The sequence below is a fragment of the Terrapene carolina genome, unplaced genomic scaffold (assembly GCF_002925995.2).
Source record: "Terrapene carolina triunguis isolate 2854851 unplaced genomic scaffold, T_m_triunguis-2.0 Scaffold67, whole genome shotgun sequence".
NCBI classification, from domain to species: Eukaryota; Metazoa; Chordata; order Testudines; family Emydidae; genus Terrapene; species Terrapene triunguis.
The window spans coordinates 17,991,918-18,016,195 of NW_020664418.1; the positions used below are offsets into that span (position 1 = coordinate 17,991,918).

Genomic DNA, 24,278 nt, shown 5'->3' on the forward strand with positions numbered 1-24,278 from the left:
AGAGAGACTGTGGCTGAAATCCTCACTTCCTGCATATTTGCTAGGATCCTCTTTTTATTCATTTTTCTTGTGTTTTAATTTTTGGAGCGAAGTTATTTCAAATGTCACTAACTGCATGTTGCATCTGGTTAATTTCTTACTCAATCATCTATCTGTCCCGGTATTCCTGTTCAGAGCTTGGGGAATGGACCATTCTGTATCTTCAAGACCAATTATTTTCAGTGGGGCTCTGTTTAGGGGTGTAGTGGAAGGGGCAGTGTGTGCTACCTTGTCCTTCACAGATTAAAGTGTATGCCCGCTTCTGGGAAGTCCTGAATGAGGGGGAAAATGAGACAAAAGATAGATTTCAACATCCAGTTCTCCAAATGTCTGAACAACAAAGGAGTTTAATACAATACAGGGCTACGAAACATCAGTCATGATTTGCTAATGAGTTGGGCTGTTCACTCCCCTTAATAAAGCTCCCAATATACTGTACTCCGTGTACAGCGTCTCTGCTTTAAAAATTACAACCACTGTATGTTGCCTTATTATCTTGCATTTTATTCTCTGCAGATTTAAGTCAGGACTGCTTGGCATCTCCATTCCCCATCTGTAAAATGAGGATACCAATACTTCCTCTCCCCACCCTTTGCATGTCTTGTCTATTGAGATTATAAGCTCCTCAAGGCCAGGACTGTCTCTTACTCTGCTGATATACCCACCTAGCTCCATGGGACCCTCATCCTTAGGCACTATCATAATAAAATGATTAATAATAAGGAAAAGAATAAGACTCAGGTGAATGTTCATATCTTTAGTGCTGTGGAAATCTGCTTTCCTGTCAGTAGGAAGAAAAAGGAAACCCTCTATCAGCCTCCTGCTACTCTAATGAGCTAAGTAAAAGGTCATGCAGGGTGAACTAACAGTGGCTATTTCTCCTGCTTCACAAGAGAAATTTGCTTGGCTTTATTTGAAAAGCCCTGAGACCGAAGGCTTGATCTTGTTCTTGGTTTATGCAGTCGCTTATTGTTAGATATCCTGAAAAACTGATACGTCACCATGCTCAGTAGCCGACTTTACAAGGTCCGATCAGTGCATGAGCTAGATTTTGTTCTTGTGGTGTCCAGCTGGGAACTGTCATTTCATTACTGTATCAGCAACATTCTTTCAGGCTGCTTCTGAATCTCTCTCTTTTTTTTTTTTTTACTTGTCTCTGAACTGTGAGATTTTTGATGGGAGATGAAATGTTCTTGTGGTTTTTTAAATGTGTGAGAACTAGATGACTCTCTCCACACGCCTCAGGTGGTAATGGAATTATTTCGTTTCATTGTAACAGAGATACTTAATTTCTACACACAGTCAGTTTCTGTGGAGAACAGACAAGATTCTCTGCAGTTAAGCAACATTGTAGCTTACATACCTGATCTTCCACGGAAGAATAAAACAGGAAGTGTGCTCTGAAAATATACCCATAATTACTGTAGGTATTTATTTTGGCCAACGTTGTTTCCTTCCATACTCTAGGTGACTAGAGTAGGCTCAACAGGATTGACTTGTATGATGACAACTGAAACGTTAATTGCTCTGAAAGGCCCAATCCCTCAGGCTGCTGAGTGCCTCCTGCAAAGTGCTGATCACCCTCAATTCCCATTGACTTCAATGGGCTTTATTTTAGAAGGTGCTGAGTTTTCAACTCCCACTGACTTAGTGCCCTTTCCAGTGGAATTCACTACTGATTAAATAGACTAAAGGACATCAAACTCAGTGTTTTACTACCAGCAATAAGACCTTGAAACCTGGCATATAATCAGTGTTTTAGTAACATGGCTAGCAAATATTTACTTACAGTAGTGAAACCGAAAAGCAGAGATAACTGGGGTATTCTACACATGGGAGGAGCCCGCCAACCCATGATAAGAAAAGGTGTCATAGTTTAAACATGTGTTATGCACAGATACTCCCCAGCGAACAGAGGGATGTGATTACTACTGGGAGAAATTTCCAGTAATGTACATTCTGGTCATAGCTTCAGGTCAGGGCTTTGATTTTTTCTAGCTGTGAAAATCCTTCAAAGCAATGTTTAATTCTTTGAACATTGGTCTTTTCTGGACGGCCAGCCAAATGAATACTAGGAAAGAGTGAGTGTGTGTGTGTATATACATACATATATGTATGAAAAATATATCATGCGTGTGTTTGTGTATTAGGGAGTGGCTAAGATTACAGCCAGCTTCCATTGTAACATCTTATTTTAGCCCACCTATAACTTTGGCCTGGAAAATTGGTTTAGCCTCAAAAAAGTCAGATTTACCCTGAAGGCAAAGGAGAATGTTTCTGCAAAGTCTGAAGAGAATTCAACAAGCTGGTATTGAGTTACAGGTCAATAATATTTTTAGGGCTGTTAAACAATTTAAAAAAATAATTGCAATTAATTGATTTCCTTTACAACACAGAATACAAAGCGTACAGTGCTCACTTTATATTATTATTTTTATTACAAATATTTGCATTGTAAAAAGATAAAAGCAATAGTATTTTTAAATTCATCTCATACAAATACTGTAGTGCAATCTCTTAATTGTGAAAGTGCATTTTACAAAGGTAGAATTATTTTTTTTACATAACTGCACTCAAAAACAAAACAATATAAAACTTTAGAGCCTATTCATCCACACAGTCCTACTTCTTGTTCAGCCAATTGTTAAGACAAATAAGTTTGTTTACATCTATGGGAGATAATGCTGCTTGCTTCTTATTTACAATGTCACCTGAACGTGAGAACAGGTGTTTGCATGGCACTGTTGTAGCCAGCGTTGCAAGGTATTTACGTGCCAGATATGCTAAACATTTGTATGCCCCTTCAGTGCAAATGTTACTTACAATTCCTTGAAATCTCATGCAGCGGTTATATCTGAAGAAAATTGTGTGTGTGTGTGTGTGTGTGTGTGTGTGTGTGTGTACGTGTACGTGTACGTGTACGTGTACACACAGCCTTGGTCCGAACTGGACTCCCATTGATATCAATGGATTATGTTTTTTTCATTACTAGTGGCTTTACTGGGAACAAGGTAGGGTGCTATGTATGAAAGAGCATGTTTCTCTCTATTGGTGGGTTGCAGTGCTGTAGTTGAGAGGAAACTGAAATGTTCCTTTAACTCACATGGTAGAGACCAGCGTGTTTGGAGCAGTAGGACCAGGTTCTAGTTCAACTCTGTGGTGTATGTGTTTTAGTATGGGAAAAGTAATAGCTTACCCATGGTTAATGTTAAAACCAGTGTCCCATTAAAGGACTGATCTGATCAGGGGTCAAATGGGTGTGCCTGCCCTGTAGCTCCCCCTGATGGTCAAGCATGGCTCTACTGAGGTCTTTCTCAGTTTCTCCTGCGCTCAGGTCCCTTTAATGTCAACACAGTTTAGACATTCAAAACATTTCCCCTTTGGGGTCCAATTTATTAAGTCCTGCACAAAGTTTTTCAAAATAGAACACAGGCCTACAAAGTCTTCATCCCAGGTTTAGCTGGGCCCAGCTTACCCCCCTCTCCCCCTGGTGTCTATCGTCCCTTTAAGTTAATTTTTTCCCCACCCCAGTTCCAAGCTGGGCACAACCCCACCACTCTGAGGTTCTGTCTTTGCTTCTCTCCCAACATCTCTTGCCTCGTGTTTGGCCTTCTCCACTGGCCTTCCCAGCTGTTACCTTTGCCCTGCTTGTGTAGGGCCTTGCAGGAGCCTTCTTACTCCCTGAAGGCACCTGCCTTCAGTGGTGTCCTCCTTTATAAGGTTCAGATGCCTTCCCTTAAGCCCAGTTGGGCATTGTACCCTGCTCCCTCTTAAAGGGACCCTGCTCTCTCTTAAAGGGACCTGTGGACATTTAAGAAGAAAACAGATCCTTTATATTTTCAAAATATCTTCTTAACAAAAAGAGAACTCCTAATTTTAGATATTATTTAGGGATAGTTCTCATTGGCAATTAGAACATTTTCTTAAAATTTTGATTAAATTAAGTTCTTTTTGAGATTAAAAGACTTTAAAATGGCTCCTTTTCAACATTTTGTAAGGGGCCTTGTTTTGTTATGCCAGAAAATTTGTGATGTAGACAGATTTTGACACTCGTTCATGAAAGAGGCAGGAATGGTAAAATTTTAAAGGAAAAAATATGGTTCAGAAGAATATTTTTATCTCTCTGAGAGGATTTTTTCTAGAATATGTCTTTTTGATTTTAAAAGATAACTGCACACTAGACATATTTTTGTATCAGGTGCAAAGTAAGTAGAAAATGAGATGTCTACTGATCTTTAGTATACTATAGAACTGAAAAAAGAGTGCTAATTATTTTGGTTTAATTTCTTCTAAATTAAGCTATGGTGAGAAATGTTAAGAGTAAACGCTTGACAATTTAAAAAAAATCATGTTTTTAAAAAGTCCAATAAAATAAGTACTGCTTAAAGTTGTACCACCCTCACAAGAAAATTTATTCAGCAAAGATCTTAATGCTTCTATAGTTTTTTTTCTAGGAATTTGTCAGGATGGTGTTATGAGAGTACGTTTTGTGAACGTAAGGGTAAAAAGCATTTTCAGGATGTTGTAATTATCCCAAAGCCAAGCAATACAAACCCAGGAAATTTAGAGTTGAGGTTACACTTAAAAGAAATTCAGACATATTAAGGTCAGAAATTCACAATTAAGGTACCCAAACACCTTTAACTCTGCCCTTAAATCCATTCAGTATTCAGAGCGAGTGCTTAAATTTGGGGAGGTTATGCTGTATTTTTCATGCAAAGCACAGAGGTTGACTCCCTGCATTAAATGCATAATGGAACTCTACCTTAACTATTGAGTTGTAGTGATGGTGGCCTGTGATATACAGAAGGTCAGACTATATGGTAGTCTCTTCTGGCCTTAAACTCTGTGGGTATATCTACATTTCACACTAAACCTGGGTCTGTGGGACTGGGGCCTTGTGGACTCAGTGTTTCCAAGACTGTGCTTGAGTGACCACACTGTGTTGTAAACCCGAGTTTACAATTGCTGGACCTGGATCTCACAGCTGTGTTGCGTCCATACGGCACTGTGCAGACTTTCTGACTTGGGTCTGCAGCTTCACCTGTGTCCGCACAGCAGAATGACAGTCAGTCACAGTGGGACTCTGATTCTGGCCCACCCCCTTGCATGGTCCTATGACCTGGGACCTAAGTGCTTGCTGACCCGAGTCTGATTTGAGCAAAGATGGAAATGAGGCTTGGGCTCAAACCTGAGTCAGATCCTGGGCTTAATGTGCGGTGTTGACATACTCTAGTGTGACCAGCACCTCTCTAATATTTTGCTACTGAATCCAGAAGAATATTACGTGTTTGTGAAGGGAACGTGCAGGTGTGGCTTGAATTTAGTGCTGGAGCATTTCTAACACTCGGATCTTTCACCACCATATGTGTAGTTGTGATCAGGAGTCTACATCATTCGTTCATTCTGGATTTTCCCTCATTCATTCTTGTTTCTAACAAACTTAAGTATGGCCTGTGGGCTTTTAAAGCATTTTGACAGATTTTCCCAGCTAGTTTTCAGTGTCTCCTTTCAATACCTTGCAAAATCTGACTTGCTGCAACAAAGAAAGAACAGAGAAAATTGTGGGAAGAATTGGCTCTTGTTTAGTGCTTAATAACAAGGTCATACATTGATGCTAAACATACCAGCTCTGTCCATGTTGGGTCATTGAAAACAAAAGTATGATCATAGCTTAGAGACCATTGTTGAGTCAGTAGTCATCAGAAAAGTGCAAATTCCAAATGTAGTTGTGAAACATTCATGTTACCATTGAAAATTAAACAGGCCTAATTCTAACCTCTTTCCCTCTCTCCCTGCAAAGCTATTTGCTTCAGTTCACAACTATTGGGAACAGAAACCATTGGGGAAATATACAGTATAGCATGTTCCTTCCAGGCTGTTTGAAATAATGAAATACTAGTAATGGGGCAAGTCAAAATAGTTCAGCCCCTTGAATAGATAGTGTTAGAAGCACTGGACAAATTATTAGTGTGTCTGTAGATTCTCATCTGTGATATTCAAGGATTGATTTACTTTGGGAAACATCTATTAATCATTGGCACTATCCCATACCAATACATTTGAGCCAAGGCAAGAGCTTGATATGACAGCCAAGCCTTACAGCCAATGATGACTCAGGGAACACTTTAGAGGGGAGAGAAGTTTAAAATAATTCAAACAGCTAAACTAGCCCTGCTGCTTGAAGGTGTTGCTTGGAGTAACTGGTCCATGTTTATGGAGAGATCAGTAGGCTGTGTTCCTGATGCAACTAAAAGCCATCCCCTCCTCTTTCAGATGTATGGGGAGCAAGCTACCACGCTACCCATGGACTTTGCAGGAGGTGTTTTTTGGAATAACTGTTTGCCATATTCTTGCATGAAGGAATCCCCGGCATAGGATTTCCTACACTGGAAGATACACAGTGTATGTGCCTTTTTTAAGGGGTCCTCATCAATTCATTAACTAAAGGATCCATTATGGAGCTCTCCACTCTGTTAATTCAGGGCTACCTTTCTCTCTTCACAGTTGTTTCTATGCCTGTCAATACTCTGCCACTGGATGACAGGCAGCCTTCAATGAGGGTTCAGTGTTGCTCTGTAATTGCATGCTAAGGAGTTTGTTAATTCTTTCCCACCACAGCACCTGCCGTTTTCCCAGGAAACTAACTCAATATTGGTCTGACTATCCCACCCTATGTGCTCAGAACAGTGGTAATGAGAGATTTATTACCACACTGCCCCCTTAAGTTTCCTCCCCTCTGCACTGGAGCTGCAGAGGGAATAAACAGCATAGGCAATGTGCTGTCCTGCTACCGAGGGTGGATTCGCATCAGCTACTTGTAACATAAAGATTTTAAATGAGACTAGAAAGTTACAGTGAAGAACAGAAAAATCCCTGATGAACAAAGAAATTGGCAGCTTAAAGAAATGTGCTCACTCTAGGCCTTGTGGATTTTTCTAAAGACTTGAATTGTTTGCTAGCTTTTTAAAAACATTTCTCCTCTCCTTTCACTTCTACCTGAGCCAGCTCTGGCCCATGTGAACCAAGGGGTTGTTGATAGTTGAATGTCTTTTCATAGCACAGCATTGGTTCTATCTTTTCTGCTCTCAGGTGCATTATATAAGTGATGCAGCCTGTACATGTTAAACAGTTTTTGACCTTTAAACTGAAGGTACAAAAAGATTATACTGAACCACTACACAAATATTATCTATACACTAGCATGCTCAGCCTAGCAACAGAGAGAGATTACCCCTATCAATCCATCCATTACTTCTAAAAGTGTCAGCGCTGGCCTTCCAAAGTTCTCTGGACTCTATTAGTTGTCATTCCAGTTGCTGACATTCTTCCTCATCACTTACTGTGAGAAGTGAAAAATATTTTAGTATGCATGTTTTATTTTTGTGCTTGAGACTATATAAAATACTTGTCAGGCTATCAGGAAATGGGCAGAATTGCTGGACTAGAGCATATTACTGCAGCCTGTGATCTACTCCTGCAACTTCAGAAGTTGAGAAGGGCCAAATCTGCTTGGTCATTACCTGGTTGGGAGACTTCCAAGAAATACCTGGCTACTAAAGAAAATGCTGCTGGTGATTCAGTAGGTGGCACTGTTCCTTTCGAGTCACTATTCAGACAGTGTCCCAGTGTGGTGTTGGGTGTTGTGTAGCTGAGTGCTGTAAAGCCAATATCCCTACCACTTAATCCATGGCAGTTAATAATCCATAGCATTGCTCAAAAGAGTTGGCGGTATTAGCCCCAGTGTCCTAATTTAAATTACAAATGGGTAAGGCTACGATTTTGGCATGGAAATTTTTAGTACATTTCACAACACAGGTATGGAAAAAAGTGATAAGTCACAGAAAGTTAACCAAAGGATGTAATTTTTGCTGCATCAACATACAGAACATCAGCATACAGAAGAACACAACTAAACAAGTGATACGCACAACTGAACCACACTCCCACCTCAATGGTAGCATGGCTTCTCTCCAATGGGGTGGGGCCCACCTTCCCTCCCGCCCCCCCTTGGGTGTGTGACCTGGCACAGGGGCACAGCCCCATTCAGATTTGTGTCAGTAGCTCCCCCATCAAGGGACCACTGGGTCAAATCTGAGTGGCACTGCAACCTCATGTGCCAGGTTGCCATGCCACTCGGTTTGGGGACCTTCTCAAATGGGAGCCCAGCGTAAACTGCCCCTTTTCTCCCTCCCGGCTGGCCCTACCTCCCAATTGGTGCCCCTGCCAGCGGTACACACCATTCATAATATGTACATGGCTGCTGTCACTACTGTGTGTGTACACAGCTAAACAATTATCTGTACGGATTTGTATTGACTTCAGCGCATGACATGGACTGCATTTTGGAAAGGCAATGAAGGGAGCACCTAATCAAATGGATTTTACAGCCATTTCCAAGATTGCGTGGCCTTTATTCACATTCACGATTTCCATGACTTCAATGACAAAATCGTATCCCTATAAATGGGTGATTTATATTCTGCCTATTCAGCTTACTTCAGTGCTTCTCTTTTAAAGGCTTTGTATGCCACAGCAGTGGCTACATTTTGGTGATGGGCAGAGTGATCCCTTTTTTTTAATACAGATTGTGATAGTTTTGCCTAGATTGTAAAGGTCTTTGGAAGATAGATGTTATAGAAATGACAGTCAGTATTATCAGACACCGAGTTTATTGGATGGCACCAGGAATTTTCAATCATTTATATTAAATCTTAATCTAAAACAAGAAGACTTGAAATTGCATCATAAAATGAATTAATAAAAGTAAAAATATGACTTGTCAGTGAAAATGCCATGCCATACTTGGAACTGACTGGCAACTGACATTTTTGATCTTTCTGAACAAAATAATGTGTCTTTAACAGAATAAAAAGCCAGTCCATTTTTAGAAGAGTAATAGGGCAATCCAGGGTGCAATGACACAGCCTAATGTCACCTTACCTTGTTTGGCTGGAAGTATTCTGACTGCCTCATGCCTATAAGACACCTGAAGTAAAAACGGATTGGTCATTTACTGCCTACATAGGTGTTTTCTCCTTCCCTATCTCAAAGGTCTGTTGAGAGGGTTAGTTCACTGTCTATTAAATACTGTGATATGCTTAGATGGATGGTTCAATAGAAATTCAAAGCTTTATTAGTATTTCGTGAGTTTTATTAGTGTGTGTGTCTCTCTGTCTCTCTGTCTCTCTGTCTCTCTCTCTCTCTCTCTCTCTCTCTCTCACTCACACACACACACACACACACACACACACCCTCTCTCTCTGTTTTAGTAGTCAAACAAAATTCCTCATAAAGCCATGATCTTTGAAAGGTGTTTTATCTGTATAGAACACTGTCTGTCATGGCATGCTATCTGCTTTCTGGCTGTTATTTTAAGCCCTATAGATGATATTTAGCCTGCTTTCTTCATTTGCATGATTCCATTCATATTTCTTCCAGAGAAACTAATTTCTTCATAGCTCACAGGAATTATCAGGAAATGTGTAACATTTCATTTTTTAAACCTGCTTATGCATTCATTTGAAGTGTTATCAGCAGGTTTGATAGATCCAGTTTTACTATTTACTATAAGGTCTTTGTTCCATAAAATTTCATGGGAGTAAAGTGACACTTTGTTCAACAACTCTTCCACTACTTGGATTTATTTTCCATTGTCTCAAATACCATGATATAGATTGTTACTATGTATTGTGGTCAGATTAAACTCTCATTGATGCAATTATTATTATTATTTATTAATTTTATTATTTGTAATGCCGTAGTTCCTAGGAGCCCTAGTTGTGGACCAGAACCCCATTGTGCTAGATGTTGTGCAAAAAGACTGTCCCTGCCCCAAAGAGCTTGCAATCTAAGTAGCTTAGCCTGAAATGGACTGCTGGACCTCACTATATAGTTTGCTGAGGTGCTTTCCCGTCTGTGATCACTAAAAGTGAAATGTGTTAAAAATACTGTGGCATTCTGTTTTCAGAAAGTCATAAGTGTGACCACAGAGATCTTCCAGGAAAGTCCTTTTACATATGTAGCTTGTGAACCATATATGATTTATGGCTGAGCCACATGTCATAGGAAAACAAAAACTGAAGGAACAGCTAGTGGGGAATTATGAAAAGGTATGGCTGCCTCTCTGCTGGGAAAAACATGCCACTTAAAATTACCAGCAGAATTGGCTAGGCAGCTTTCAGGCTATACAGAGAAAGAGAGAGGAGAATTTCTGACCAGCAGTAGCGTAATAATACAAATTCCATTAAGAGCACCAGAAAGATTACTTAACTGTGAGAGGGCAGCAGTGTTAGAGTTCCTGTGGTTTTTTTAAAAAAAAGGCTTTGAACAAAGGTTCTTAAGGGCTTAACTTTGAAAGCCAGGCAACTATAGTAATTACTGAGGTATAAAACTATGTAAACCTTCCCACCTCCTAAAGAAGCAAAGGAGAAACAAAGAGATGGAGCCTGATACACTGAGGAAATGGTAATAGGATATAGAAATTTCTCAACTCCAAGTCACCCATTCAAATCGAGCCGAGTCAGTAGTAACAAAAAGTCCATATCTGAAATCTGTGGCATCAAAACTACCACCATAATTGATATTAATTGTCCCTTATTTGAATTTGGCATGGAATGCATGGGCCATAAAGACTGAACTACCCTCTCCCCTCTAGTGGTGGTCTTTTCAAGTTACATAGATGAGCCCTGCTTCTCGGTTATTCTGGCACCATTCACTAGCATTAAATTCACTTAAATTATCTGGTTTTTTTTAAATGCACAGGAAAATGTTAAACATGCATAGTGAACCATTTTATATTTACTAGAATGGGTTCCATGCTATCGATAGATCTCCAGATTATTCTAACAACACAAAAATATAACTAGAAGTCATTATATATAATTCACTAGGTACTATGCAATGCTGCATAGCCATGATGGGATTCTTCTCAACATTACATGATACTAGATACTATTAGGTATTAGTTACCTGATTGCCACTGACTTTGAAAATCTTCCCCGTAATGTACAGTATAAAATGAACTAATTGGTTGCTGTCAGTAAACATAAGCATAGATGGATATGTTTATCTTCAGATTAAAAATAGTATCTCCTAACTCAGAGGATATATAGCATGGGATGGGATTTTTTAAAAACATTTCTATAGATCAGGGTTGTCAAGAGACCAAACATTATTTTTATTCCACTAAATAGTAAGAGAGCCAACAACTGGCAAATCCTGAAAAGTCTGGCAACCCTAAAATTAGCCCTGTCACAGGCATTGGGTAAAGCATGAGTGTGAATTGCATCAAAGGCCTCTTCTGCTTGACACATCCTTGGGAATATGCACAGTATTGAAATATCAGAGCATCCTGCTTTCCAGGGCCACATGGATGCCCTGCCAACAATCAAGATGATTCTTGGAAATAATCTAACATGTATATTGATCTTGTGGTACTGTTATCTAACTGACAGCTGGAAGTCCATACATACTTTCCATTCTTCAGTGCTTCTAGTGGTTGTCTTTTAAAAATGTATACAATATTCTAATAGAAATTTTTTTAAAAGTTCCCCTAAAGGGACAAATATGTAAAACAGTGGCCTAACAGTTAGTTTCTGAAGTTTCTTTGTCCTAGAGGTTAAGTTATTAAAGTAAAAAGTCGTAAGTATTTTCTCTCTAAAAGATTAAATATCTTATTAAAATTTATATAATGCCTCTCTATCTACATAGATCCCAGATTACATTTTAAAAACTGCATATACTATATCACTGTGTAATTCCTTTGCCCACTGTAGATGTGCAGCCACTGCTGGGGTGAAATGTAGCAAGTGTTTAACAGCACAGTATAGCCTATGTAAAAATAACTATGTGTTCTGGCACAGGTGATTTGGTTTTAATGGATTTGTCCTTGCGTTTTCACAGAGATCCATAATATGGAGTAGAAACATTTAATTGGTTACAAATGATCTTTGATCAAGTGTTCCCATTCAATGTTATTGATTTGGCGGCTTTATCTTTTGGGGATAGTCTCTTGGAGAATAAATGTGTAAAGAAGCTGCAAAGTAAAAAGACGTATATATTTGTGGTATCCCCTTCCAAGCTTTCTGTTGCATTTAAATCTTCAGTTTAACTTTTTTATTCTTCTGATGTTCGAAGTTCACTTGAAGTCCCTTGGCCCAGAATGTGACTGAACTGTGTTAAAGCCAGCTGGCTGGCATACCAAGCATAATTGCTTTAACTCAGCTTCTATCTTTAGTGAAGTGCACATCTGAGCAGGAACTGGACCACAGTAGGAAGTTAAGTTTAACCTTGCTAAACATAATAAACAAAACACACACAAAAAAGGAAGTGGGGGAAGGTCATCTTTGCTTCCCTAAAAAGGCACATTTTTCTGTCTCCACCAGAGTTTATTGAACTTTACCATGTATAATATCACTGCATCAGGCAGAGGTAAAACACCAAAATTACTTACAACTGCACACTACTGCTTATCATTTCTCTGTCCCTTAGTCTGACGCACTCTGTTTGTCTCATGTGGAAAGGAAAGAACAGCCTGTTCAGGCGTGTCAAGGGAAACTGGGACGTTCAACTTTCTGCACCTGTTGTCTCTAAAAGGCCCAGTAGGTTTACTCTGTGGTGCCATTCAGATGCAGGAAGGGTCAGAAAAATGACTGGAAGATTGTGCTTTGCTCAACATATTTTGTGTGCTCCCTTACGTATGTCCTGAGCCATATCTGCTGGCTTTACAGACCCTCTGCTGAACTAAATTACTATTAGCGTTTCTTTACAGATCCTCTGCTTAGCTAACTTACTGTTAACATTTCTGAATAAAAAAGCGAGCTGAGTTCTGGTCTGCCTTGTGCAACAACAGAATTATCAGCCATGTTCTGACTCCAGAAGTGGAAGCAGAAGGAAGCCCAGCTCAATGCTTGTGTCCCAGATTGAGTGTGCAGGGCTGACGATACGAGAACTCAGCTTTGTGACTTTTAGGCTAGGCTGGGCATATGTGAATAGAAAGGTATTGAGAGAAAATAAAAATGAGAATTATTACAATTATTATTGGTATGACAGTAGTGCCTGGGGGCCCAAACTGAAATCCAGGCCCCTTTGTTATAACCAATGATAATTATGTTATCATTTAGTTCGAATTTAGTAGCAGTTCCATTTTACAGATGGGGAGCTGACACACAGACACTGACTTGCCCAAGGTCACACAGGAAGTTTGTGGGGGAGCAGGGGCTTGAACCTAAGTCTCTATCTAGCACCCTAACCACTGGACTATCCTCCTTCTCCTGAGTCCCAGCCCATTGCCTTAACTGCACAGTCCGTCATTTTCTGACTACAGTCAAACTGTAATATATGATATACCGGTAGGTGTTTTCTTTTGGCTTCATATCACATCTTTCACTAGTATACCAATGTCTAGAAGCCCCTGTAAATTCATTCCCGACTATCTTATAGATATTCCAAATTGTAGCATTTTTAAAAAACAATGTATAAAAACTGTAACTTAATCACTTCCAAATGTATGTTTGTGATATTTGAACTAAAAAAGTGATCTGCTCTTCTCAAATCACAAGAGGAGTCAGCTGCCTGACAGCCCCGTCCCACAAACAGGGAAAGAGGTGTCTTTTTAACAGTGTCTAACAGGGTCTTTTCAATATTATTCATGCATTTGCAACATATCAGGATGGCCACTCTAGGGCGCAATATTCCTGGAATAGAAGAAGAAGGGGGGGGGGTGCCATCCCATATGTATATTTACATCTTATTAGAAAGGCTATTTTTATTCTAATGTTTCATGGTGATGTTACTGTTGTTAGCATTGCTGTCTGCCTTCTTGGGATGCCACAAAGCATTTCGTTCACTCCACTCAGTTTAAGATTGCCCCTCCGAGACCAGAATTAAAAATAACCATTAAAAAAGAGCAAACCAAACTGGTGGTGTCAATCATTCTGGTCTTTTTGTTGCCCATAAACTATAGGATGATAAAATAAACTGCATTTTGTACTCATCTAAATTTTGCTTCTAAAATGGACTCTAAATACATTAAGCACTGTCAGTGTTCCCTCTAATTTTTTACATCCATGTGCGGAATGAATTTTGTTATGTGCATCCATATGGAGGTGATGTGTGGCGGGGGTGGGGCTGAGGGGTTTGGAGAGTGGGTGGGAGGGGGCTCAGGGCTGGGGCAAAGGGCTGGGGTGTGGGGTGTGGGGGGCTGAGGGCGCCTGCTGGGGGTAAGGGCTCTGAGGTGGGGCCAGGGATGAGCGGTTGTGGATGCAGGCTGCCCCGGAGCTGCGGTGGGGAGAGAGGACTGTAGTACTGCTGTCCAAATATTTGGGGAATGCAACAAATTTCACTAGGTTAAAAAAACAGGAGCAAGGGTCTGTATCTGGGATTATGTTGTGTGTGTGCTGTTCATATCGCTATGTAGGACTTCAGTCATCCTTATTTCACTGATGCACTAGGAAGTGTGGGCTTGTGTTAAAGCTCTTGGCTAGAACTTGAGAGATCTGGATTCATTTCTCAGAGTTACTAAAGATTCTGTGTTAATTTAAATAAATGGCTTAATCTCTCTGTGCTTCAATTCCACATATGTAGGTCATATTTCCTTTCTCCTATCCCTTGTCTTGTCTAAATTGCAAGCTCTTTGGGGCAGGCACTGTTTCTTACATGGTGCAGGGGAGATGGGGCTGTTATTTTGGTCACGGTCACAAGGAAATACTGTAATACAGATTTTTTTTTTCCTGGCTGTATGCTGTCATTTTTTATGATCATTAACAAGGAAGCTAGAACACATTCCTGGCAGTGAATGTCAACTGCTATATGGTGAGAGGAAATCCCTTTGACATCATAAAAGATAATTTTATGGGGTTTTGCAAGAAATATGCACTTTGAGTAACTGAGACACAGGTTCTGTCAGTGTGTAAGGAGAGCAACAGGCTGGCTTTTATAACTATTGACTGAGATTTTTGTTCTCTTGTCTTCCCACATCCCTCCCTCCAACTCTTAGCTCTTGCCTTAATATAATGAAGAATATCCGTCCCTTATAAAAGAAATGAACTGGTGGTGCAGAAAATCATTAAACACTAGCTGCTGTTTTGTGCCATTAGTCTTCAAGAACGGTCCAAAAATGCTTTGATTGTCCAGTGATACAGTAATGAAGACACATGGGATCTTGGCAACAAGTATATATAAGGTGAATATATTTGCACCATATAGCAAGAAGCAGAGAGTGGGAAAGGGGATACACTTGATGTTAATGTGAGAAAAAACCTGAAAAAGTTTCCAAGGTCAGCGTATGTATATGGGCTATTCATAACGTCAGTGCTATTACATCAACTTTTTCTGAACATCTCTGGCTAACCAATGGTGTACTTGGCTCCTTTATGCCCCCTTTTCATTATTTTTATCCTCTTTTCAACTGTCTCAAGCCCTTGGACTGTCCCTATATTCAATAAAGTCCATGTCTCAGGAAGCCATCATTTTAATTTTTTTTTTGTAATAGTCAGCACCCCCCTGGATTATAAATACCTATTGGAAAACAATTTTTGTGCTATGTAACTGAAAACTTGAAAGATTTAAAAAAACAACAACCCCAAGCTACCCAACACCACTGTTTTATTTAGGATAAATACAAGAGTGTGTGGTGCGTACACATCTGAATCAGTGGTTACATAGTGATTTCTCTTCCCAGAATTGTACTAATAAAATTGATGACACAGCCATGAAGACAAGGAAGTAAACAAAACTAGTGCTAGTTCCAAGTTCCTTTAAAAACACATGATCAAAAAATCCTGCCTGGAAAAGAATACTCTGGTAGATGAGTCCTAGAGGATTTAATAGAATTAAAACAATCGGGTTCTATCAAATCTTGTAATAGAATTTTTAAAGTAACCTATGGTATTCTGAAGCAGGCATCTTATTCTCTATTAAGTTCTGTTGTGGGGATTTTGCATAATGGTAAATTAAAGAAGGGAGAACTTTATTAACACTAGTAGTCTGTTGTCAAAATTCTTTAAGCAAGTAGTTGTAGATTAGTCTAATCATACATCAGGTCTAATGCACTAAAAGTCTTCTAAATAAATAAATCTTCTAGCCCACACCAGAAATGTTTGGAATGGCTCTAAGGTTCATAAACATATCAATATCTTTTTATAAGAATCTGAAATTAGTGAGTGAGATTTTACCCCATACTACCTAGGCATTCCAGGGCAAGCTAGGGTCAAGGGCAAGTTTTAACTCTTGGTTTCCTTGCCTTTTGTAGATTTAAGACTGACTCCAAACAGCTGTTTCTGTGTTAATTATATCAGGTACTTAGAGTGTTTCATTATAAGGTACTGAGTGTAATTGCAGTGTGTGCTGCATAATTTATATTCCCAACTGCACTTGCATACAAGCCAGCGAAGGATATAATAATGTTGAAAATCATTGCAGCTCATAGCTTCTCCAATGCAAGTGAAAGCCTGTAATCTTAGGTGTTTGCATTTAATGAGTAGGTTTGTGATTGATTGTTATAAAGAGATCCTTGCATAGAGCCAGGGGCTGCTCCAGGCACCAGCACAGCAAGCGCGTGCCTGGGGCGGCAAGCCGCGGGGGGCAGCCTGCTGGTCGGTATGAGGGCAGCACTCAGGCAGCCTTCGGCGGTGTGCCTACAGGAGCTCCGCTGGTCCCGCGGTTTCGGTGGCAATTCGGCAGCGGGTACGCCGAAGCCACGGGACTGGCAGATCACCCGCAGAAACGCCGCCGAATTTGCGTGACCGCAGACCGCCTGCAGGCGTGTCGCCGTAGGCCGCCTGACTGCCGTGCTTGAGGCGGCAAAAAACATACAGCCACCCCTGCATAGAGCGTAGTCCATAAGCTCATAGTAGAAACTATGGAACTACCTGCAAGCTTGGGGTATAGTACCCTGAACAAGGATAGACCTGATATTGAACAAATACACTTGGGCAAGGATCCTACCAATTCATGCTCAGTGGGGTGCTCAAAATTATAGCGTGCCAGCACAGGGGGGAGTGGATGCTGCTCATGGGTAAAAGTGAAGTGCCGGGCATTGTCTTTTATTCTGTGCAGTATGAAATCTTGCATCCCTGCTCTTGCAAGTACACTGTATGAAAAGGGGGCAGGGCACGAGCAGAGAGTGGGAGTTTCTGAAGAGATACAGGTTTAAGCTTGATCCTCCTCTTATTAATGAGACCATAGCTTTGAACTCCTCTGTAGGCCTCACTCCTGCTATTAAGCATGAGTAATTTTTTTGTCTTCACAGAAGTGCTCTCATTAATGCAGGATCAGGTTCCCCCTGCACACTCTATTAGAGCTGACTGGACCGGAGGACGACAATTCTGTTTCGCCGCAACTTTCAAGTTTTGTACCACTTTGGAACAAAACCTTTCAAATGTTTCTGCAAAAGCGGAATCATGTTGAAATGTCCATTTGCAGATTGAAACTTGAGCTTTTGGAAATGTGTGTCTGAGTCTGCCTGTCTCTTGGCATTTAGGGCACCGTCTGGGATGCGTGAGACCCACCCTGCCTGATTCAGAGCAGAGTTTTTAATCCCAGATGAATCTGCATCAGGCAGAGCAGTGACGTGAATCCAGGTCTCACACATCCCAGGCCAGTGCTTTAACCAGGAGGCTATAGAATGTTAAAGTATCTCTCCTCTGCTCCCCCACCTCCCCAAAAAAACCCACCCACCATTCCCATTGAAAACTTAGTTTAAACCAATACATCTACACAAAATGTTTTGGCTTTCATGATTCAGCATATTTTGGCAAAACTTAGTTTTGCCAAAAATGTTCCAACCCACTCTGCTTTCTATACAAGTCACCATTTTTTATACCTCTTGTGCTTGGATGGAACACCAAGCCTTTGATGTTAACTACAGATCCAAGCCTCAGATTGCATAATATTTTGTATCCCTATAATGGGGTTCATTTGTCACTATCCCAGCACATATACAACAGCACCTTTTCTAAACATTCATTCTATTTTCCCCCCAGCCATAAATCAGTATTAATATTTTGTGAATTCCAGTGGGGATGCAATTATGTAACAAAAGGTAGCTGCTAATATTGGGAAGTGAATTTCATCCTGTACTTTCCACGTGATAGCATTGTCTCACCAGGTCTCCACGTTCCCGCAATGTGTTGCTGATAATGGAAAGATAAATAAATATTCCTGAAAGCACCATCACCTTGGAGAAGCCCCTGAGATGGCCTATTTAATAGTTTAAAAAATAACTTTGTTTAGGTGTTGCCTGTTTGTATAAAAGTTCAGCATTTTCACCAGTAAACTTAACTCTCTGCTGAACTGAGTGATGCCAGTAAACAAATTAAACCCACTATGAGTAGAGTAGACTGACCACTTCCTCTTTCTAATTGTGACTGAATTCCCTGCAGCCTAATATGGAGGTATATCTGAATCTGGTGAAATGATACCTATTCAGCACTGTAATTTAAACAGAGGCGGTGCAGGTACTAGCTAGAAGAGCTGTGTGAAGCCTGGTCCTTTTGGTTGGCAAAGGTTTATGCCAGCATTTTATCTGGCTTTATCCTGCTCGCTCTTCTCCCCTCCTGCCCCAAGTTCAGCTTTGAGTTTTGGTTTCAAAAAATCTGAGTGAAACAACTTGAAATATGAGAGATTTGTATCCAAACTAAACAATTTTGCACAAATTCTGTGTGGCGCCTTAAATCTGGCCAGGCTTGTGAAATTCAGGGACCCTTTTGATTAACCTGTCTGAATTTGAAGTTTGTAATGAAACCTAAAGTCTGGCAAGGTTCACTTGGTTTCAGATTTTGTTGTTAATATTTTTCATGGCTCTACCTACCAACCAACGTTTTGTGCACAAGGTTAATATATGCTCATACACGTGCTTGCTGCTTTCTCTGCTTAATGTAAACAGTGCAAATTTCCATCAAGCCAAATAATAAGTAATAAGTGTTTCCATTTAAATCCACTAAATTATCCTTGATTAAAAGCAACACACTTTTGTCACAGCACATTTTTTTAGTCTGCTTTTCAGATCCAGTTGAAGTGACAGTCTACTACATCATATACAAGCAGTGTTAGTAATTAAAGGAAGCTGATTTTAAGAGGAATCTTGCTAGCTTGCCAAAGTCCATTTATTATTGTTGCTAGGTGAAAGTCCATGATGTTGTATGGTTGTAATTTGTAGGGTGTAAAAAAAAAGCCCAAAACGGCGGAGAAATTAAAAATTGGAAAGTAACAGTCTGAGAGTCCCAATGACAATTGACCATGGTAATATTCTAAACAGAAAGCTCTCAGCCATGCTTGTAGCTGTTTCCATTGTTCACACTGATTCAACAGACATTCTAGGCTTTGGAGTGACACTCCTGGAAACTTATATAGATTATTAATAATAATTATATTTTGGTAGCACCCAAATGAAATCAAGATCCTTTGTGTTAAGCCCTGTAAAAACACATATTGAGAGAGTTCCTGCATTAAAAACATAAAATCTAAATAGAGAAGACAAGTAGGAGAAAATAAGTGTAATTCCCATTTTATTGATGGGGATACTGAGGCATAGAAAGTTTACGTGATTTGACCAGGGTTATACAGGAAGTCTGTGATATAGCCAAGAATTGAACTTGGATCTTTTGAGTCCCTCCATTGGCTTAACCACAAGACCATCCTCCTTCCATGTTTCTCTATTAAAAAAATTTGAGTAAACATCAGTGGTTCATGTACATGTCCTGTACAGACTAACTGCATAGTCCAAGGCTATCCCCTTACCTTCCTATCCTGCTTTGTAAACCTATTATGTTTTTTGCATGGCTAAGCATATATATATATACACACATACTCACACACCACTGATTTCTTTGTCCAGAATAAGTTATTAGAACCAAAAAGAACTGGTCAGAGAGTCACATGAATAACCCCTCCATCTTGTGCAATCTTCCTGCCTCGGACATGGTCTTTCACTTTGTCCAGTTATGAGAACCTCTCATAAAGAGAAACGAAATGGAACAGCTATCAGCTGTGTACCCAAAGTGGCAGCTCTGTGGTCTAACAATGCGTCTTGGGGGAGCTAACTGAGGAACGGAGTCAGTGATAATGACCTCATGCAGGTTAAAACGAGGAATTCCCCTGCACTTTCCTGTTAAAGGAAATGTCTCATTTCACAAGGCTCCCATCACGTAAATGAGACTGAAACATGTAGGACATTATGCTCTGTATTAGTGATCTGATCTCCAAGTGTTTCCTTTTTATGGGATGGGAGAAAATATTAAAATTGGGACTGGAATGATGACCTCTACATCTAGCAGCTGTTGTCAGGAAAAGTCTGCTTGCAACTGCAAATAATTGCCTGCTGTTTAAAAGTTTGATGCAGTGAATTAGACCATTGTCCTGCTAAGTATTAGGGAAACTTTCTCCTTTGTTTAAACTGACATTAAGAAACGGGCATAGTTTCAAGTAACGCTGAGAGTCAGATTTTCAAGCCGAGTGCAATAATGTGTGTGGACCAGCATCTTACACACACAAACCTGTACTTGTACATGCAAACTGGACACTTGTGTCTAACTCTCCAGTTACAAAGGCTGGTGTACTCTTTGAGCCTTCTGAAAATTACACCCTACAGGTCTGACTCAAATGTGTGCAGTAGGTATTACCTACCCCTCCAGAGCATCAGACTGCATTCTATATTTTGTGTACTTCCGTGCCTGAACTTCACTTAGCAAATGAAGGGCAGTTTGGACTCGCTTTAAATTTTCTGGTTTTTGATGACTTGAGTTCTCAGACCTTGTTGATTTAAAAAAATTCTTTGATGCTTGTATCTAGGATCCTCCCTTCCATTCAGACAGGTTACTTTGTTTTGCATGGTCTAAAGCACTGCATTAAAGTATGGTGGAATGCACAGCATGCAATTTATTAACCCAGTCCTGAAAATTGTTACTATAGAGGTAAGAATAAGGGTTATTCACCAAAAGATTTACAGGTTCAGACCCTGTCTATGCAAGCTAATTCTGGGAGCTTCATGTTATTGCCCATGCAATTTGTGAAAGCTTTAATTGTAATTGCTGTTATAACTTTGTCCTTACAGTGGCCAGTTTGCGATAGTGAAGAAATGCCGAGAGAAAAGCACTGGAGTGGAATATGCTGCTAAATTCATTAAGAAGCGTCAGAGCCGGGCCAGCCGCCGGGGGGTGAGACGTGAGGAAATCGAGCGGGAGGTGAACATTCTGCAGCAGATCTTGCATGCCAACATCATCAAGCTGCACGACGTCTACGAGAACAGGACAGATGTGGTCCTTATCCTCGAGCTGTGAGTAGAGGGATTTCCTATTCTCCGCTATAGGATGAGGCAAATGGGAACAGGAAAGGGCTGTGGAGGCCTCCTGAGCACAGGCGTGTTCTTAAAATGGAACTGCTGGGCCATCGGACTAGAGAAACCATCAGCAGACCTAGACAGGAAAATAGAATGAGGTCGCCAGTAAACAGTCTCCCCTTAATAAATCAGCACACACTCTAGAGACAAATGTGCCTGATAGTCATCTGAGGTCATTGCTGCCGAACCAGGGAGTCCTGTTGGTTTGTGAACACAGAGATTGTCTAATGTTTGCTCTCTGCTGGCCTAACATGTACATTTAGAGGAAGTACGAGTATCTCTAATAGGGCTCAGTTTCTTCAGTTCCTCTCCTGCTCTGCCCACCCCAAGAAACATCCAATGCTCATCCATTCCTCAAACGCTCTGCATCCTCTTGAGGCTCCTGCCTCTTTCACCAGGCCCATATTTTTCTTACTTTACAAAAGAAAACTTTAGTTTACAGCTGGTGCCCCAAGCCCTAGAGCTCTGACTGCTCTGGAGCACTAAGCATCGCCTGGCACTGTTCTCGACTCCCTAGCACCAGCTCTGCCTTCGCTCTTTTCACTCATGCAGCTGAGAATGGGTGAGCCGGTGATGGGAATCTGATTATAGACAAATGTGTCTGCTTCTCCCTTGGTTGGAGAGTTGGGAGCGGGGAAGGAGGGAGGAAGTTATTTGTGGGTATGGTGGGAGTTGAAGCATGAAGGAATGCTCATGTTCCAAACCTGTCAGAACTGTTAGGGAGACAGGCAGAAGTTTGGACCAGTTTGTAATGTTCTCCAAACCTGTTAGCCCATCCCTTATTGAGGTGTTACACAGTAGTAATAGAATCCCACCCTGTCAGCAGTGCACACTTGGTACTGTGTTTGTAGCCCATTGCTGACTGGTTTGATTAGGTTGAGCCTGTTGTAGTGCCCCAGGTAGCACTGTGCACTGTCTCACTTGCCTTATCTGGCTTTTTTTAATTAGATGGCTCCTTCAAAGATTTCTTAAAGCAGAATTGTCTAATAAACAAATAATCTCAAAGGTTATAAGGAACCCAATGGATCGGGGTAAAGCAAGGATCTGTTGTATTAATTTAGATGGAATAAAAGGGCCCAAATAGTCAAAAATGTTAACATGATCCTGGTATTGTCCAACATTAAACAGTTTTAAATAAGATTCAGGGTTTGGTACACAGAGACCTCAGCCTGCTTAGTACCATGGCAAAAACATTATTACAAAAGCTTTTTAACCTTTTATTAAAGATACAGAAAAGAAAGAAAAAGCATTTGAAATGTAAAGCATTAAAGCAGTGGTTCTTAACCTGGGGTGCACGCACCCCCTAGGGGTGCGAGATGCCCTTTCTGGGGGTGCAAGACATGCCAGATTTTTTTAGAAGGTAAATCATCGAAAACACAAATTAAGCACAGGCACGTAAGTACAACTGCTTTGTTTCATCAAACCTATGTATTTATTCACATTATACATATTTTAACAATGACTGTAATATACAAGCAAAAAATATATCTAGGTTTAAAGAACTGACCTACTTCAACAATTTTCGATAAGGGGTGTGAGAACATATTTTGAGAACCAAAGGGGTGCAGGCTGCAGTAAAGGTTAAGAACCACTGCGTTAAAGAATGATTTCATTTAACACCACCCCGTGTTCCTTTCTCTGTTAGCTGTAGAGAGTCTTTAGAGGGGAAAAACCCTTGTCTGACAGTGGTGTTTAAGACGGTGGTAACTGTCCTTTTGTGAGGGAAAAAAAGAAGGTAATTGAGATGGGCTGGAGCTGTTGCTGCTGCTGTTAAAGTCCAGTCCAGTTTCCTAGAAGGCAAAATAAGACAAACACACACAAAAGGGGAGACAAAAAGAACAACAAAGACAGAAAATGCAGCTTCTGTCTCTGATGTTAACTCTCACTTGCAAGCTTGCTGCTGGAGAAACACAGACAGAGCACCCGGTCTTATTGTGCACTTCGAGACCTGGCAAACTTGTACCGGTATTGGACTGTTTAGGACATTAGTTCTAGCTGCCTTTTTGGTCACGGGCTTGCAGTAATGTTGCAAAATGTGCAGTCTTGGCCAGCTAAGCTAGACTCGTAATAGGAAGAAGGAGAAGGATAGGAAAGAGAAGAAATAAATTGGGGAAGGAAAAGACCCCATTGGGAGGAGAGTCAGGGATGAGGAACTAAAGGGTATTGCAAAAATAGCCCATTGGCTACTGCCTGTAGCAAAAATCCCCAACGGCTGGAGACAGGACACTAGATTGGCGGGCTTTGAGTTACTACAGAGAATTCTTTCCCAGGTCTCTGGCTGGTGGGTCCTGCCCACATACTCAGAGTCTAACTGATCGCCATATTTGGGACCAGTAAGGAATTTTGCCCTGGGGCTGGTTTGGCAGAGACCCTGGCGGGGGCTGGGGGGAGGGTTCACCTTCCTCTGCACTTGCAGGTTTAAACTAGCGTAAAAGGTGGATCATGATTTGAGAACTTCAGTAACTCAGCCAGAGGTTAGGGGTCTATTACAGGAGTGGGCAGGTGAGGTTCTGTGGCCTGCAATATGCAGGAGGTCAGATTAGATGACCATGATGCTCCTTTCTGACCTTAAAGTCTATGAATCCATAGCAGTGAGTCTCAAAGCCCAGGTCAACTGACTCAGGCTCTCAGGGTTTGTGCTACAAGGCTAAAAAAGCAGCCTGGAGCCTGGGCTTTGAAACCAGTGAGGGGGTGGATCTCTGAGCCTGGGCTGTAGCCCAAGCCCAAACATCCACACTAATATTTTTAGCTCTGCAGCATGACCCCCTCAAGCCCACATCATTTAACCTGGTTTCTGAGACTTGCTGCAGTGGTTCTTTTATTTTGCTTTGTTGTCAGAGTCAGTCCCAGGCGGTATTCAGGAATTAGCTGGAGCAGTGGTCATCTGGCTCCCTCTCTCTGG

The 24,278-nt window shown here is 40.8% G+C and overlaps 1 protein-coding gene across 1 annotated transcript in view; it reads left to right on the forward strand.

Annotated features, from left to right (window-relative positions):
• Nucleotides 1-24,278, forward strand: part of DAPK2 (death associated protein kinase 2) — a 73,666-nt gene that overhangs the window by 20,195 nt on the left and 29,193 nt on the right. Inside the window, exon 3 of the mRNA XM_024200575.2 lies at nucleotides 21,092-21,313. Coding sequence (XP_024056343.1) covers nucleotides 21,092-21,313 — 222 coding nt within the window. The remainder of the gene's footprint in view (nucleotides 1-21,091; nucleotides 21,314-24,278) is intronic.